A 16,853-nucleotide genomic window follows, 5' to 3' on the forward strand; every position below is an offset into this window, starting at 1 on the left:
CAGGAATGTGATCGTGCATATCAAGCATGGATCTGCTGAGAATTGAAATGTGATAAGTATATCAAGGATGGATCATGTCTGAACTTAATCTTCCTTCATGAAATGCTGGAAATTGAAACTGGAAAGTCCATATTTCATTACAGGGCTACAGAAATAATGCAGGTGAAAACAGTCTTTGTTACATCTGTTCTGTGGGTATCTGGCTTGGGCAGTGGGGCTGTCCTTGACAGTTTACCTGGGGAAAACACAGAAAGAACAAATGCATTTTGGTTCAGTAAATGCTACCTTACCTTAATTGGTTTACACAAAGAGTATCTTGATGCCTGGGGAAATAATTGGGAAAAGTTCAGGTTTGACAGGGCTGGCAGGTAGAAGATGAGTCAGAAGATGACATTTTTGAGGTTTGTTTTAAATTAGGGTATGGCAAAAGTGGTAGTCTTGTATCACAACAGGCAGGAAGAGGTAAAGTCACCCCTCCTGTGTCAGGAAATCCTCCAGGTGTGAAATGAAGCTTGAAGGATGCCAACATTTTCAGTGTTTAGAAAGAAAAACACTCCCAGTAACTGAGTGCAGGGACCAGCAGCATCAGAAGTATATCACAGAGGTATTCTCTTATGATGATTTCTGGTTTCCTTGTGCAACAAAAGTCAGTACCATAATACCAGTGGCTCATCTGCTTGGGGCTATGCTTTCATTATATTAATTTTCTCTTAATAGCTTTATGGGAGTGCTTCCTAAAAAGTCAGCAGAATCACAAGGATTGTTGCTCTTAGGTTATCAAGTTCTGAAGTGTTTGAGAAGTGAAAAAAAAAATTCATAAAACCAGGATAAAGATGTATGCATTTACTTGGTTAAGAGAATGAGTGACAAGGTAAAGGTGGAGCTGCAGTTTGTATAACAATGTGCCCCAAATCCATTTGGAAATGTTGTTGTTCTAATAGAGTTGATTCAAAATGTCAGCATTGAGCAATCAGATGGCATCAAATTCCTCAAAAGATGGTTTTAGTGACATTATCTGAGAGGGGGCTGTACCTAAGCAGTCACTTTCCAGGGAGCAGTAACTGTAAATGAGCTGTTCCAGTGAGCTGCTTTCCATATCATCAAGGCTACATCACCCAATTCAAGGATATTCTCCAGTGCAATGGTGGTTTTGTTGTTATCAGTGTGAAACTGTGGAGTTTGCTTCTGGTCTTTAAGTTGTGTATGTGGGGGGAAAAAAAGGCTGTTTATGCAGTTCCAGATTTTGGTATTTCTTCTTAAACAGCTGCATCTTCTCCTCCTAAAGCAGTTAGTGCTGCTTTTTGCCTTCTGTCGCTGTATTGGCTGTCAGCCTTCTCATCATTGATTGGCTTCTTTAATTATTCATAAGAAAACATGATTTCCTCTGTCAGCTGCAAGCTCATATGTCTTAGATTTGTCTATTATTAAAGGAAACCATGAATGTGCTTTCAAGCTACAATACATGTCTCAATAGTTTTTGGGAAAAAAGAACATTTGCTTGCCATAGAAATGAAATCATTCTAGTTTAGGGCAATCTTTTCACCATTGGGATTCAGATCAAATCACAGATACCAGGGTTGTTGCATCACTGCAGCAAGTTCATGGCTGACATCACACAGCTGCAAAGGGGCTGTTCTGGAGCCGTTTTACATCATGGGTGGGAGCCCACAGCTGACAGTGTCACAGTCTCTCATACATCAGTGTTGCCAGCAGGTGTTGTAGTGGTAGCAGACATTTGGTTTTGAGTAGACAGCCAAAATCTGGGCCTTGCTGGTTTAAATTAAAAAAAAAATAAAAATTCAGAGTGTGGGGGGAACATGTGCAGGTCTCTGATGACAAAAGGCAGATTTTTATTAACAAAATTTTATATCAAAGCCCAGGTGTAGAGTGTCTGCCTTTGTCATAGTTAATTGGAATGAGAGCAGAAGCTGTATTCCCATCACAACAGGATTATGGACTGATCCCATCAGCATCTGGTGATGAATTGGAATTCACCACCACCTAGCTGGTCTGAGTGCCAGCAACAGTTGAGCTGCAGCTCCCTCTCTTTGTAGTGTAGGTCCTGGGTACCCCATATGTTGGACAGTGCATCTTTGTGCATCACTGATTGTCCTTTTGAGACAAAATTTGTGTTACAGCTGAAGTTAAAATGTGAACACAGACCTGCTAATGTTTGATGTTAGAGGAACATTCTTCTTTGAGCAGGAGGAGTTTGCATTTAATGCCAAATGATGCAATTTGAAGCACAGTGTATCTCTAGTCACAGTTAACATTGGACTTGCTGGCTTTCTCCACAGAACTCTGATTAAGATGGAAAAGGTCAGTGATCTGACTCTGCTCCGAGATTTCATTTTGTATCCGTACTGTTGGCTTTTTTATCTTTCACGAAGAGCTTAGTTCCAAAGAATGCTTCCTCTTTGCCAAAATTCCACATGATCTTGCCTTCAAGGAAACACATCCATTTTTAGTAAACTAGGAGAGCCTTTTTTTTTAAAGAAGATTTCTGGTAACAGTGATTTTAACCCATGAAATGTGGACACAAATGAGTTAATACTAGTTCAAATTATAACAGCTGTATTTCATTCATATGATTATTCATAGTGAAATTCAGTATTTGTGTTTATATGGGGGAATTAGTAATTTGTTTTTTGCAGTTTAAGGTGTGAGAAGCAGCAAGGGTGTGCACCTACTTGTTAAAGAAAATAACCTGCATCTCATTGATTACTTCTTGCTTGCTAAAAAATATGAAAATTTAAATAGTACCTCATTACAGCATCTGTTATTTTCTCTGAGAAATAGAAATCTTTGCAGAAATTTTAGTTTACACAGTATATATCACTTATACTTTCTCTTTTGAGAAAAACACCAGCTAGTGCTGTGCTGCTGGGCAGCAAATACATCACTGTATAACCAATCACTGGAGTGATTTTGTTATTTTCTGGTTTTGTTGTAGCTGTGCCTCTCATTCAGGTGTTTTGAGGAAGGTGATGGGGGAGAGGATGGAATTGCTGAATTGTTCCATGCAGTAACTGCTGCACTCCGCCCTATTTCTGGTCACATTTAGGGTCTTTTCTGGCATGGGGAAGGATTCCAGAGAAATTGAACAAAATAAAAAATGTCACTGTATCTTAGGGATGCTGTGTTCTGAACTTTAGGAAATTTAAATACCTATTGAAGGTTTGGGGGGGACAAAGCAAGGATTGCAAATAACCAGAAGAGGTTCTTGAATTTGCAGGTTCAGAATTCACACTATTTTGTCATACATTGCTTCTGTCTAAGTCTCAACTCTCGTTTTAGCTTAGTTGTTATTCTCCTACTGCTTGTCTGTTTTTATGGTCCTGGCCAACTCTCCCTTTTGGCTCCCTCTTTGGGCACATGAAATCACAGATGCTGTGTATAAGACAGCATTCTCATGGCCATAATGAGTAAAAATGCTCTAAACTTATTAACCAAACTTGTAACTGGTTATACCCATTTTGAATGATTTGAGAGACTATACTGCAGCATCAAAATTCAGCTGATTTAATCCGTTTCCCACTGAATATCTACTGCTAAATAGGAATGCCTAGTTTTAAAAATCACTGTAGATTGAGGGAAGTCTGGAAAAACCTATTCATTGGTGCTAACCAGCTTTGGTGTCTCTTTCCTATCACACTCTGAGCTCATTTGTGGCTTAAAAAACTGTGTTTTCATTTCTTCATACCTAGTGTTATTTTTGTAGGGAGTTATTTCTGTAGCAATACTAAATCATAGTTCAGAGCATGTGAAGTTCTTGACAAATTCATGCTTTATGGTCTGCACAATGTGTAAAAAATAGTTTTTAGATGTTCTTTGGTAAGGTAAAGTGAAACAAAAAGCAAATAAGAATGTTCATATTTGTGGTTAAACCCTTTCCAAAACAGAGTAGAAAGAAACTTTTTGTCACTTTTCTGCCAGAAAATAGGGCTCACTACTTGGGATGCCTGTTTCTCTGTTAAAATGGGTAGAATTCAAGCTGCCTTTGGCAGCACAGCTGTGTGAAGGAAGGATAAAGCTGTGAGCTGAAGGATGCTCCTATGTTGTGAGAGAAGTGGTGGAATTCAGAAACTTTTACACCTTATACATAAACCGGTGTTGTAATAATTCTTCAAATAGATGGTTAAACATCCAGTCAATGTGGGAAATAAGTATTTTTTCTAAATTACTGGTGCTTACTTCTTGTCTTCTCTGAAATAATTTGCATTTTTCTCTCTTTGTTGCATGGTAACATACAATTGTATTGTGAAACCTCGTAGCAAATTGTGTGGATGGTAGATAATTCCAGTGTGGTTAGCTGCACTTGGTAGAAATGTTTCAGGATACATGACTTATGTTGGGACAGTATGATTGAAAAACGCTCTTCTCCTGTTGTGTTTTAGAACAGTGTTGGCACACAGAGATCCCTCTAGGAATGTCACAGTTTTGGACACCACAGTGTAGCACAGCACTAAAACTCTGTATTAAATCTGCTGCAGCTCTGCAACTTGGAGGGGAGGGCTGGAGTGTGCTGTCATTTTCACTAAATCTTTAATTAGAATTAAACTACGGAAGTAGAGCAGGAGGGACTTTAGGACATACTAGAGCACTCTGGGAGATAGCTAGTGCAAAATAAGCATCCATTGCATAAATTCTTGGAAGTGTATGCTGTGTTCTGCAGGATATATACAATTACTTTACTGACTCCTTTGTTAGCTACAGATTCTTAAGCAGGCTGTGATCAGTCCAATTAATTTGCTGCTTCCACTTAAGCTGGAGTTCAGTGAGTGCTTTAAAATGCCAAGAATAGTCTCTGCCACCAAAGTAGGGATTCTTCTGCCTGAACCAACATTTTCCCTGGTTCTGGTATAGGGTTTTTGGGAGAGCTGATCAGAAAACCACTGCATTTCTGATCAGTTTCTCTCACATACTCTGGCAATGCAAAGCACCTGGGACAAGCTGTAGAGATAGGAAAGTTCTGCTTTGGCAGTTGCAGGAAGCAGGATCCAACAGACTGATATTTCTTTGCATTGATGCATTTATCTGATGTTTTATCTGGATTAGCAAAAATGGTAAGATCAGGATGTTTATAGAGCCTGTCTTTAGCAATCTGTAAGTGCAAGTTTTTCATCACTCTTGGAAGAAAAAGGGAAAAATGTTTTCTTTTTCACAAAAAGTAGAAAAGTAGGGCAAAGATCTCAAACTGCTTTCTGTCATAAAATAATAAAACTATTCTAGATATGCAGTGCAAACTTATTGATGCCTTCTGTCACTTTGTAATTTTAACTCCCACTATTAGAGCTGTCAGAAACATTCATTTCAAGTGTTGATTTTTCAAAATCAAGTTTGGACAAGTTGAAGCTGAGGTCATGTTTGAGCCTGATACCAGCTGGAAAGAAGCACTTGGTGTTTGTGCATTGGCGGGGGAGTGATTTTTAATTTATTTATTTTTAAAAATTTTTATTGGTGAACGGACAAGGGGTTTCATAATGTTCCTCATTAACTTTTTGTATTGATGGATTAGAAGTTTTCATGACTTTCATGCTTTCTTCCCTGTGTGCACCCTGCTGATCTTTATATCCATCACAGCCTCTGCTGTAGTGAGCTTTTGTCATACCTGGAGGTTGGATAATGCTTCTATCAGAACTCAGAGCTGGGTGTGTCAGGAAGTGGGGACTGTAGGTGTGTGTCTGTGGGAACTGCCCTTTGGAACTTATAAGCAGCAGCTTTCCTTGACCTTTAAAGAAAAAAAGAACCCTTTGCAACTGCATTATTTATCAGAGTGCAGCTTGTGAAGGACAATAATGCTCATGGGTATTTGTGCCCATAGACTGGTAATTGGAACTGTCCCAGGAAACATACAGATTCTTCAAGTATAAACATTTGGTAGGTGTTTTGGTTAGAGAAGTTTAACCAAAACAACCTTGCCAAGCAAGGAACTTTTGAAGTTCTAAGGCAGCTTTACTGAATCTTTCTTGTTTCCCTCCCTGCAGACTTGTCACGGAACAGACTGTCGGAGCTTCCAGCAGAAGCCTGCCACTTTGTCTCCCTGGAGACTCTGAATCTGTACCAGAACTGCATTAGATATATCCCAGAGGCTGTTTTGAACTTACAGTCTCTAACATTTCTAAATATCAGGTAACAGTTGTCTTACCAATTTTGCTTTAGCATGAGGAAAGCTTTTGCACTCAGCCCAAACACACTCCTTTGTGACAGAGCATGGCCACTTATCAGAGCACCTGAAAGCACACAAAAACCTCACGTTGCTTCACATTGAGTTCAAAAGCTTCTGATCAGCCTTGATACTTGATATTCAGAGTTTGTTCACACATAACTAGATAAAGCAAGTAATGAAGAACCGTCTCATGGGACCACTTTTGTAGTAATTACATAAAAACTGATTTGATCATCTAAGTGGAGTGTGCTTTTTGTATGTGTCTTTCATTGCATAAATATTGCTCATTAGACTTATTATTTTGTTTTCTTTCTGTCCAAAAGTCGAAACCAGCTTTCAACATTGCCAGTATACCTCTGTAGTCTACCACTAAAAGTTTTGATAGCAAGTAATAATAAGCTGGTTTCAATACCTGAAGAAATTGGACGACTCAGACAGCTGACAGAGCTTGTGAGTATACACTTGATTTCCAGCTATTACTGTTCTGCTCTTGGCCTAAGGATGATCTGTGTCTGCCACAGTGTCTCTGTGTTTGGTTTTATATAGAGGTGTTAGAAAAGAGTTTTAAATACTCTGAGATTTCAGAAGAATTTTAGGTGAGGGAAAGATGCACTGAAAAGCAACTGATCCATGTCAATTTAAATGTCTTCCCTATTCTAGGAAAGGTCTGGTGGAATTAGAGTTCTTGCTATGTTTATTTCTGACAGAAAGCTTTTATGTAGCAAATTGTGCTATCTGATATACTATGGAGTAACTTGAAATAAATTTCCACATCTGAATGCTCAGTCTTTTAAAGCTTTTATTTCCCTTTGTTCATTTTAACTTTTTGTTTAAAATGAGAACAATGCTTCATGTCAGCAGTGAGATTGAATGAATATATTGATCTGAGGTGTTATATAGATGGCTGTCCTTTTTTTTCAGTCCCTAAATACACCTGCGTATTTTAGTCACCAGAGACTTAGACAGTGATAACTCATTCTTTGCTCTTCTTTTTAGGATGTGAGCTGTAATGAAATACAGACAATACCTCCACAGATTGGCAGTTTGGAGTCCTTGCGAGACCTAAATGTCAGAAGAAATAATTTGGTGCGTTTACCTGAAGGTGAGAAAATGGTTCTCCACTATAACAGCAGAAATTTCAAACACTTCTCTGTTTTCAGTCCCTTTTTCTTCCCCTGAGAGCTAGAAGCAGCTTAACTGTTTTGTGAAACACATGTTTTTGTACCCTTGCTTTTTCTTACCCTCTTTTAATCTTCTGAATTGTATGTTTGTTTTCTGTCTCCAGAGCTTGCTGAGTTGCCTTTGATTCGATTAGATTTCTCCTGCAATAAAATAACAACGATACCGGTTTGTTATAGGAACCTCAGACATCTTCAGTCCATCATGTTAGAAAACAACCCTCTCCAGTCCCCCCCTGCACAGGTAAACTGCAGCTACAAAATCAGATTACTAGTTCAGCTAACAAGGGCAGAACTAAGTTATAAAGTGAAAGATTATATTACATATTTGTTATTTAAGAACAAGAGAACTTTAAATGCATTCTATTGTCTACAAATATTAAATATGTAGCACAGCTTGAAAAATCCATTTTCTTCTCTTTACTGTATTAATAGTCTCTGCTGTGGAATATTACAAAAAATTTCACTAATGTTGGCTTGAATATTTCTGCTTTCAGCAGAGAAGAGAGGAAACTCTGTTAGGCAAGTCTGATTTTCTGTCACTCAAATGTCACAATTTTGACTGAGGCCTCAGTGCTGCAGTTTGCTGATCCACTTTGCAGCAGAGCACTCAAATTGGCCTTTGAGCTAGAAACTGCAATATTATTAATGACTAATTTAATTTTAAGTGTGGGTATCGGCACCCCTGAGTATTACAGGTTCTACTGTGAGCTGCTGCATCAGAGTCAAGAGGGGCACTTGCTGAAACTTGTAGTTTCAGTAGGGTTTTGCTTTCCTTGTGAAAGCAGAGACAGCTGTTACTGCCTTCATTGACTATAAATTTGAGCTGGCTTTGGCAGTCTGCCACTGCCATTCAAATATGGGCATGGGTGGGATGCATCTGTTCTGATGCCAAGGGTATAAATTCTGGTACTTGTGAATGCTCATGTCTTGTTTGCATGATGAAATTTCAGCATCCAGCTGACAGAATTGCCTGCAGACCAGATGTACTTGGAGGACGGCTTCCATTTGTCTACCACAGGCATCCCATGATGCTCCACTGTAGTTGTTCCTCTAAAATGCAGTGATATTAGAATAAAAGATACATTGATTGATGTAAATGTGCTCATTTGTTATTATTCTCAACTACATCTTGAATGTCTGTAGTGTATTTTGAAAATATATTGTCAAATTATACTTACTTGATTTTTAATTTTTTTTTGAAGATATGTATAAAAGGAAAAATTCATATATTTAAATACCTGAACATAGAAGCATGCAAGATAGCTCCAGACTTGCCTGATTATGATAGGAGACCCATGGGATTTGGATCATGGTAAGTTTTGCACAAACCACATTCCCAGTTTTAATGGCATTCACGAAAATTCTGTCAGTCCACCTTGAGTTTATTAAAAAAAAAAACAGGATCAAGGATTGTTCTTTCTTTGGCAAGTGCATTGAGGAGGCTTTGAAAAATTTTGTTTATGGTATTTCATGGTGCATTCTAGTACGGTACCACTGTGTAAGAACTGAGAATTAGTTCAGGAGATAACCTGGGCAGTGTCATGGGAAAGGCAGTGTCAGAGATGATATGCAGTAAGAAGAGAATACTAATAAATAATACAGGGGGTATGCTCCCATGTTGTTAACATCTATGTTCAGTTTACAAGATCTTAATATTTTCCACAGACTTACTGAATCATATCTCAGCTGTGATTTTTAACCTTTTGTACAGAATTTTATAATGACTGTGCTCAAACTGCAGGTGTAAATGCTGATCTCCACCCCGTTAGTAAACTGTTATTTCTGGCAAGCTGTCACTTGGCTCTGCTGCTTGGCATTGTAACACAAATATTGGAACAGTCAGCCATATCAGCTGCTAAATTAAGATGTCTAGCAAAAAGCAGGAGTTAAGATTTATTTCTGTTATGTGATACAGAAGAAAGGCAGTCAGTGAAGTATGAAACTGAATATCTATAAAAATCACTTCAGTCATCTTTGAAGGTAGTAATAATGTGTGGAGGAGTAAGTTGCTGAAGGATATACTGCTGCCTTAGCAGCAATAAAACACAAATCAGGGGGCTTCACAATAAATCATCATGAGTCAGATTGATGAAGAAGAATTTGCATGAGGGGCTGACAGAGTGATTCCTCATCAGCACTGAATGTCCTAAGTTACTGTTCTAGATGAGGTCAGCATATGAACATGTCAAGGGTTAATTGATTTCCAGTACAAGCTGGTCCAGCTGGTTTCTGCATCATACTGAGGATACTGTCCTTTTTCTGGAAGGAAAAGGCTCTAAATGAGAAAATGTCATGATCTGTTTAGCTCTAACATAGTTTGGTAATTTTTAAGAATAATTCAAAACCAGGTGGGCTGTAGGCTTACTGATTCATTGTTGTCTGTAGCTGTATATTGCTCTGGAAATTTTCATAAATTGCTTTTGTGAAATGAGAATAATTAATATATTTTAATCATAGCTTGAAATTGTAAATGTAAAAACAAGGGCAGAACATCCTCAACTTGTAAAAACAAGTGGAGGATGTTTTCTCTAGAATTTTTATCAGACTCAGCAATATGAAATGAGCTTCAACTGGCTTTGCCTTAACTGTATTTCTGTACCCAAGAAGAGATAAGAGTTGGTGGTGGAATTATTTGTTGTACTGTGCTGTTTAGGGCATTTAGTGTTGCAGGTGATTCTTTCCACCTTCATGTAGCTATGGAAGAACTGTCTGTGGAGCAGAGCACATATTAGGAGAAAATTGTGGAATGATCTTGTGAAAGAGAAAATCCCCGATTATTATATTTTTATGCAACTTCAGGTGAAAGGAATGAAATCCTTCAGCTGTGAAACAGTTAATATTTCCAGGCAAGGCACAAGAGCTTTGTGTTTGTTATCTTCAAAGGTGACCAATAGAAATACGGTATCAGTCAGTCCACCTAGACTTGGTTGCTGGTTTATCTGATCAGCTTGGTGTAATACCGTGCAGGTTGAGAGTCTGAGTGGTAGAAATTTTTAAAGTTTAAGGAAGTTTACGTCATGCTGTCCGTTCAAATTGGTTCAAACATTTTTAATAGCAAGGCTGTTGGTACTGCTAATGAAACAAGATGCTCTGAAACATCATGGCAGGACGTGGGTTGGAGGTTCTAGCACAGCTAATTGATTGATTTAGCCTTGTCAAATTATATCAATCTGTTTAACCAGAATGTTAACAGTGGTCCTTTTCTAAAGGACAGTCCTTTTTCTAAACATAAGCTATGTGAAATTTATCTTGTAGCAAGTTTTGTTCAGCTGCAGCAAGCTGGTCTCATTTGCAGCAGTGAAACTCAGAGCAGCTCAGGTGCTGGAGGGAATGAGGTTGAGAGGAGGCAGAACTGTCGAAGCTGTGTAGCAGTTGTTGGCAGACTGGCACAGTCTGGAGCTAGAAGGTTTAAGATATCAAGTACTCATGGGTGAGCCAGTGTAATGAATATTCTGGGACCTGGGCAACTGTTCTTGCTTACGGGAGGTAAAGATACAGGTTTTAGTGTGACATGGAAATGGCAGCAAGTACTGTCTTTCATTGTTGGTCTTAGCAGGCATTTGGCTTCTCATCCTTTGATTTCAAGCCTTACACAGCTTCCTGTAAGCTGTAGTTGCCCCAAAATGGTCTGATCTCTCCAAATGCCTAATGGTTGTTCCTTGTGGCTTGTTGGTCAGGGAGGTATAAAAATCTTAAGTCTCAGCTGATTTTAGGATGGCTGCTGTATGATTGCAAATGTGTAAAGTGTGTAGCATTGGATAGGTGGGTTTAGTTGTGAGAGCTGGGAAGACAGATAGGAGTTTTGTTGTTAAAAAGGAGAAGTCCTGGGCACAGTTTATGTATTTTTGAGCTTCCAGCTAACTTTAGTCTTAGATGTAAATCTTTGCAAATTCTCCAATTGAAAAGGGAGGCTAAAAGAAAATTTGTATCAAAACACTTCCTCATTTTTGAGCTCCTTAATTTGCAATAATTGTTCAGTTTACAACAGGGTGCTCAGGTGATGCTGAAAATGTTGATTCATTTAAAATTGAATTCTACTGCAGATTGATTTTTCTTTGACCCATGTTTTAAAAATATGTGTAAGTTCTATGAACTGTTAGTATAGTTATGGTTCTGTTGTCAGTTATTCAGATTAGTAGCTCTTTAACTACATTGGGTGGCTTCATACTCATTCCTTTTTCTTCCTACCCAGAAAAAGGGAGTTGGTTTTTTTCTTTGGATTTTTTCTTTCTGGTGGTTTATTATGCAGATGATCTTTCTGTTCAAATACAGGGCTGTAAAAGTGGATTTGAGTTAATCAAAACTCCATGCAGATGCAAGAGCTTGTCTTATAGTCTACATCTGCGTAGAAACAGATGCATAGCTTAATGTGTCTCATCTGTAGCCTCCATCCCTCCTGGAAGGATCCCTTCTTTGCTATTTCATGTCTATCTGAAAACTAAAATAGGCCTTGAGAGTAGTCTGTCGGTATAATAATAATAATGATAATAATAATTTGAAAATAAGTATTTCCTGAAAGTGGAATTTCAGAGAGAGCAGCAACTTGAGAGCAGTGCCAGTGAGAAAATGACCCGCAATTTACTTATGATGGGGTGAAGCAATTAGCTTCCTGAAATTCATTCTTCCTTGTGCATTATGTAGTAATTACTGCTGCAGTTCTCCCTGGGGCATCGAGTGCCAATAGGACAGTTGAACCATTGTGAAATGCCATCTGCAGTGGATCAGACAAGTCCCATTGTCTCTTTCACTGTAGCTATCTGCAGCAGTTGCCAGAGTTGACATCTGTGATGGCTATACTGCTGAATTACGTAGTTTCTAAGCCCAGAAATTTAAAGAACTGTATGCCTGTTTGGTTATGTGTATTGTAACAGTGGGCACATGTCTAATGCCTTTGTCTAGACATGTCATTGACAAAGCTCTGTAAATGAGAACTGTACTTCTACAGTTATTACATTATGATGTATCTGAAGTACTGTTACTTACTGCAGTTTCTTATGTAATTATGACACAGAAGACATTTATGTGATACATGCTGCATACTTTTGAGTAAAAGTAGTATATGCTGTACTTTTAGTGATTTTGTACATATTTATGCTTATTTATGTAAAAGTTTGTTTGACAGTGGTTTTCAACCAAAACATATGAGTAGTAGAAAATGAAAGTTTGTCTTGCTAAACAGAGAAATATGAGATCAGTTTGCAGTTTGCTTTGTCATAATTTCTCTTTGGGAAATGTTTGAAGAGTGGATCTCTCCTTTGAATCCGCTGAGCTCAGAGGGCCAGGCAGTGGCAGGTGACAGCTGAGTGACAAGGATGGTGAGCTGTCAACATGTACTTCCTGCTCTATTGTAGCAAGTGCAGAGTGAGGTTTTCAGACATGCTGAGCTTGTGAACACGCTGCAAGTGTGCTTGGTGGCTTATTCTGCTGCTGTTGTGTAATGGCTGAGAAGCTTTTGGTGGTGGTTTATACAGTAATATAAACTGTGTGTTTGACAGCCATGAGGAGCTCTATTCCAGTCGTCCATACGGAGCACTCGATTCTGGCTTCAATAGTGTGGACAGCGGAGACAAAAGATGGTCAGGCAATGAAGTAAGTGTTGCAGCTTTACTTTTGTTGAGTGCAGTATTGTACAGTAAAGAGAACTAAATGTATGTATCTGGAAGCACAGTCCATGGGTAACATGCATGTGCTGGTGTGCAGGTTGGCTTGAGCCAATATTACTTGTTTTATTGGAGAAAAAGCAAGGTTAATTTATATGGGATAGATCCCAAGTTGGAAGTATTAACAGAAATGTATAAAGCAGTGCATGAGAGGTTAATTTACTGGAGCATAAAAATGAGAAAAATCGGGTTCCTCATTTTAAAAACTTTTTATGTAACAGTATCAAATTACAATGCTGAGTCAACTGTAATTTTTCATGAAAAGATGTTTCAATAAAATAAATCTGAACATGAATATTCAGCTTTGGAAATCAGGTGGAAATTTGTCTTCTTCCTTTGTTTAAAACATTAAAACCTGCTTGCTATTTACAAGGAGGAAAATAGGATCTCTTAGCAAAAAGATTGTCAATTATTACTGCCAGGAAGAAGTTCCCTTTTCCTCTTGTTACATCTAGAAAATAGCCAAGACCTAAAGTGCCGCAGCAAGCTTTACTCCATACTTGCACTCCTAACTTGATTTTAGAGAAGGTGCTAGGATTTTCCATCCTGGGATATTTTCAGTTGCGTGCAGGTACTGCAGTCAAAACTATAGGTAGCTGGTTTCTAAAGAAAGCTGAACTCTATGGTTTTTTAAAACAATATATTATAACTGTCTTTTGCTTTAAATTAGTGTTTTGTAGTTGTAAAACAGTTATAAAAATTGAAATACAAATCAAGGACAAATCAAGAAGTAGTAGATTACAAAATTTGTTTCTGAGGAGAAATATTTCTAGACTTCACTGTTTGTTTTCCAAAGCCAACAGATGAGTTCTCAGATCTCCCATTACGTGTAGCAGAGTTCACCAAAGAGCAGAGACTGAGAAGAGAAAGTCAGTACCAAGAAAACAGAGGGGGTGCAGTTGTAATTAATGGTGGAGGTAAGTAGTGACTTTTGGCTAACAGTATTTATTGTTATCATTATTAAAGTTCCAGAATGTTTCCTACAGATAGTAGCTTGTTTAAAGAGGAAAAAAACCCAGAAAGGTGTCGGTGGAATTACACAAAAACAGTGTTGTTAAAACTGTAAAAATACTGTTGTTTTAAGGATGTTAAAGGCAAAATCAAATAGCAGCAGAATTGGTATTTTCTTGAAAACTTTGTCAGCTTTTGCCTATGTCCTATGTTAAAGTCTCAACTGCTTCACATGGTATTTTGGAATATTGAATTTCAGTGCATGGATATTGAATTTTGCTGTTTGAGCTTCTGGGGAAAATTTACTGCAGTAGTAAATTGTCAGTGCTCTGTGCCAACTGCTGTCAGAACAGGATGAGCAATTTTGTCAGGAAATTTCGTATTTCCGACTGGTACTAGTGTCTCATTCCAGTTTTGGATTTTAATCCAAACTTTAATATCATCCAGGAGGGCTGGTGGTTGTGAATGGCAGTGCTTTGTTGTGCTTTCTCATTTGGTGTCCTGCAGTCTCACAGGATCACCTTCATGATTGTTCAAGAGATGATCATGCTTTCCATGTTTCTTGATCTCCAATCCTCTTTCATTTTAACTTCCAGAAATCCGCTGCTCCCAGTGTCTCCTTTTGTTTATATGCCTTAATTTTAACAGTGTTTCAGGTTTGTTTTTTCAATCATTCCTTCTTCTCCATTGTTCTGCAGTACTTATTATTAGATCTCTTGTGCATATACTTTGATCTCCTTCTTTGTCAGCTGCTCCCTGGTTTTCATTTTCCCTGATGGCTACAGTTCATTTTTTCTAAGTGTTGCTCTTCCCAGCTACATCTAATGTCCTATGCCCAGCTCCCACGTTTTCTTCTCTCTTCCCTCCTCTTCCTATCTTTACCTTTTGCCATCTTCTTTTCTTGGTCTTAGTCTTCTGTGCCACAAGTTTTTGTTTTCTTTGTCACCTTCTAGAAAGATCTGAAACTTTTTAGTTAACTCAAGGTCTTTCACACATTAATGGGGACAATATTCATTTCAAACAGTTAAATTCTGGCAGTTAGAAGAATTGAAGACATGGTGTCATGGGGAGCGTTGGGCAGCCTTAATAACAGGTAGTGCTGCCAGCTCTGCCTCCAAGACTAACTTTATTTTGTTCTTTGGCTTTTGCACACCAGGGATTTCAAAATGCCTAGCAGACTTTTAAGCTGGAGCATGATCAGTTCATGAGTAGGTGTGTCTGAGAGGGGCACAAACCGTAGCATGTGGCTGTCAGAGATCCACATGTTTTGCAGTTTTATGTTCCTAACACAGCTACTAATATGTTTCACCTTTTTCTCTATTATTGTTGTTATTATCATCATCATTATTTAATAAGCAAGCCTGGAAAAAAGGGAAGTTTGGGTTTTTGGGTTTTTTAAGATTTGAAACTGAGATGGAAATTTAATGAAGCCACAGTATATAGGAATGTAGTTTTGGATGGTTGTAGTAGCAGAGGGGGTGGCTTTGGCAGTAACAGTTGCTAGATTGTGTGGTGAGGCAAAGAGAAGTCTGTTTTACACAAGCAGGAAAGGGGCGGAGGAGTAAAGAAGAATGTCTGCAAGAGTCTGGAGCAAGTTTGGGGAGAATTTCAAGAAAAAAGAAAGTTCTAGTGCTCTGAAAGGGAATTTATACTTTCCCCTGCATCCCCAGTGCAATATTTTTCACCAGGGGCGTTTGCTTAATGTCATGACTCTCAGAATCCCTGGGCAGAATGTGGAAAAGCAGTGACAAGTGAAAAAATTGCCCTACATAGTATCTCCCACACAAAGAAAAATCAATACCAGCCAAACCTTGCTGTTTCTTGCTCTCATTTCAGTGATTCCTAGTTTCTTTTTCATTCTTCTTTTAAAATAAAATTGTAAGTGCCTTATATTGTTTTAGAGGAATTTTGTTGTTTTCTGTAGTGCTGTTCATTATTTCCACATACACTTCTTATATTTATTGTATTTTCATCCAGATAACTTAGACATGCTGCTCTCTATTTTGTTGTAGTACTAACACTAGTAGAAGGATCTGTCATATGCATTCTGATTTTTCTGACAGAGAACCAAAAGAAATTATTCCAAAATATACACAGGTCATTGTGCAGTCTTGATATTAGCTGAAATACTTTGATATATAGTTTTTGGTTTTGAAAAGGAAATCACAGTATTTACTTTTTCAGTCACTGCAAAAGTATTTGAAGCCAGCAGTATAAAACTACCTCCTTGATACATGTTGCTTGTTGCTTTTTAAAAGGCATGAATTTTACAAGTATTTCAAAATTTGTTGATCTAATGTTAGTGGGCCTGACAAAATCCAGGAGCTTTCAGGCTGAGCTTTCCCAGATGGCAGAAAAAGCAGGGCCTTAGCTCCTGACCGTGCTGCATTGCTGGGTTTTGTCCTGTCTCATGGGTTATCTAATTGTGGGTATTTTCTCTGTGTATGTTTGTCAAGTGGAACACGATCTCGATCAGATCGACTACATTGATAGCTGTGCCACGGAGGAGGAGGAGGAGGAGGTGAGGCAGCCCAAGTGCCAGGACTCAGACAGCCTCAGCTCCCAGTTCATGGCCTACATCGACCAGCGGCGCATCTCCAATGAGGTGAGGCTTTCCCTTGTGTTCACTCAGCTCACACACCCCAGCACAGCCCTTGGGAAAGCTGTTCCCTGTTAAGTCATTTGGATGTTACCCTTCTGGAGAGAGTCCTCAGAAACTGAACCTATAGAAACAGATTTTTAGCCACATCGTGTTTCCTTCTTTGTTCTGTCGGTCTTAATTAATGCCTATGTACAGTTTCACAGCTGAGTGGCTCACTGTACAGACTGCATGAATAACTTGTCTGAAAAAATCTTAGTGGCTGCTCTGCTTAAACAGTAACTGTGGTGCTG

The 16,853-nt window shown here is 38.5% G+C and overlaps 1 protein-coding gene across 1 annotated transcript in view; it reads left to right on the forward strand.

The window, feature by feature from the left end:
* The window catches only part of LRCH3 (leucine rich repeats and calponin homology domain containing 3), a gene marked incomplete at its 5' end in the record, with an annotated part of 57,302 nt that overhangs the window by 18,280 nt on the left and 22,169 nt on the right, over window positions 1-16,853 (forward strand). Inside the window, 8 exons of the mRNA XM_031055424.1 lie at window positions 5,988-6,132; window positions 6,493-6,619; window positions 7,166-7,271; window positions 7,455-7,591; window positions 8,553-8,662; window positions 12,846-12,939; window positions 13,807-13,927; window positions 16,418-16,566. Coding sequence (XP_030911284.1) covers window positions 5,988-6,132; window positions 6,493-6,619; window positions 7,166-7,271; window positions 7,455-7,591; window positions 8,553-8,662; window positions 12,846-12,939; window positions 13,807-13,927; window positions 16,418-16,566 — 989 coding nt within the window. The remainder of the gene's footprint in view (window positions 1-5,987; window positions 6,133-6,492; window positions 6,620-7,165; window positions 7,272-7,454; window positions 7,592-8,552; window positions 8,663-12,845; window positions 12,940-13,806; window positions 13,928-16,417; window positions 16,567-16,853) is intronic.

This window comes from Geospiza fortis, unplaced genomic scaffold, assembly GCF_000277835.1.
Source record: "Geospiza fortis unplaced genomic scaffold, GeoFor_1.0 scaffold172, whole genome shotgun sequence".
Lineage (NCBI taxonomy): Eukaryota > Metazoa > Chordata > Aves > Passeriformes > Thraupidae > Geospiza > Geospiza fortis.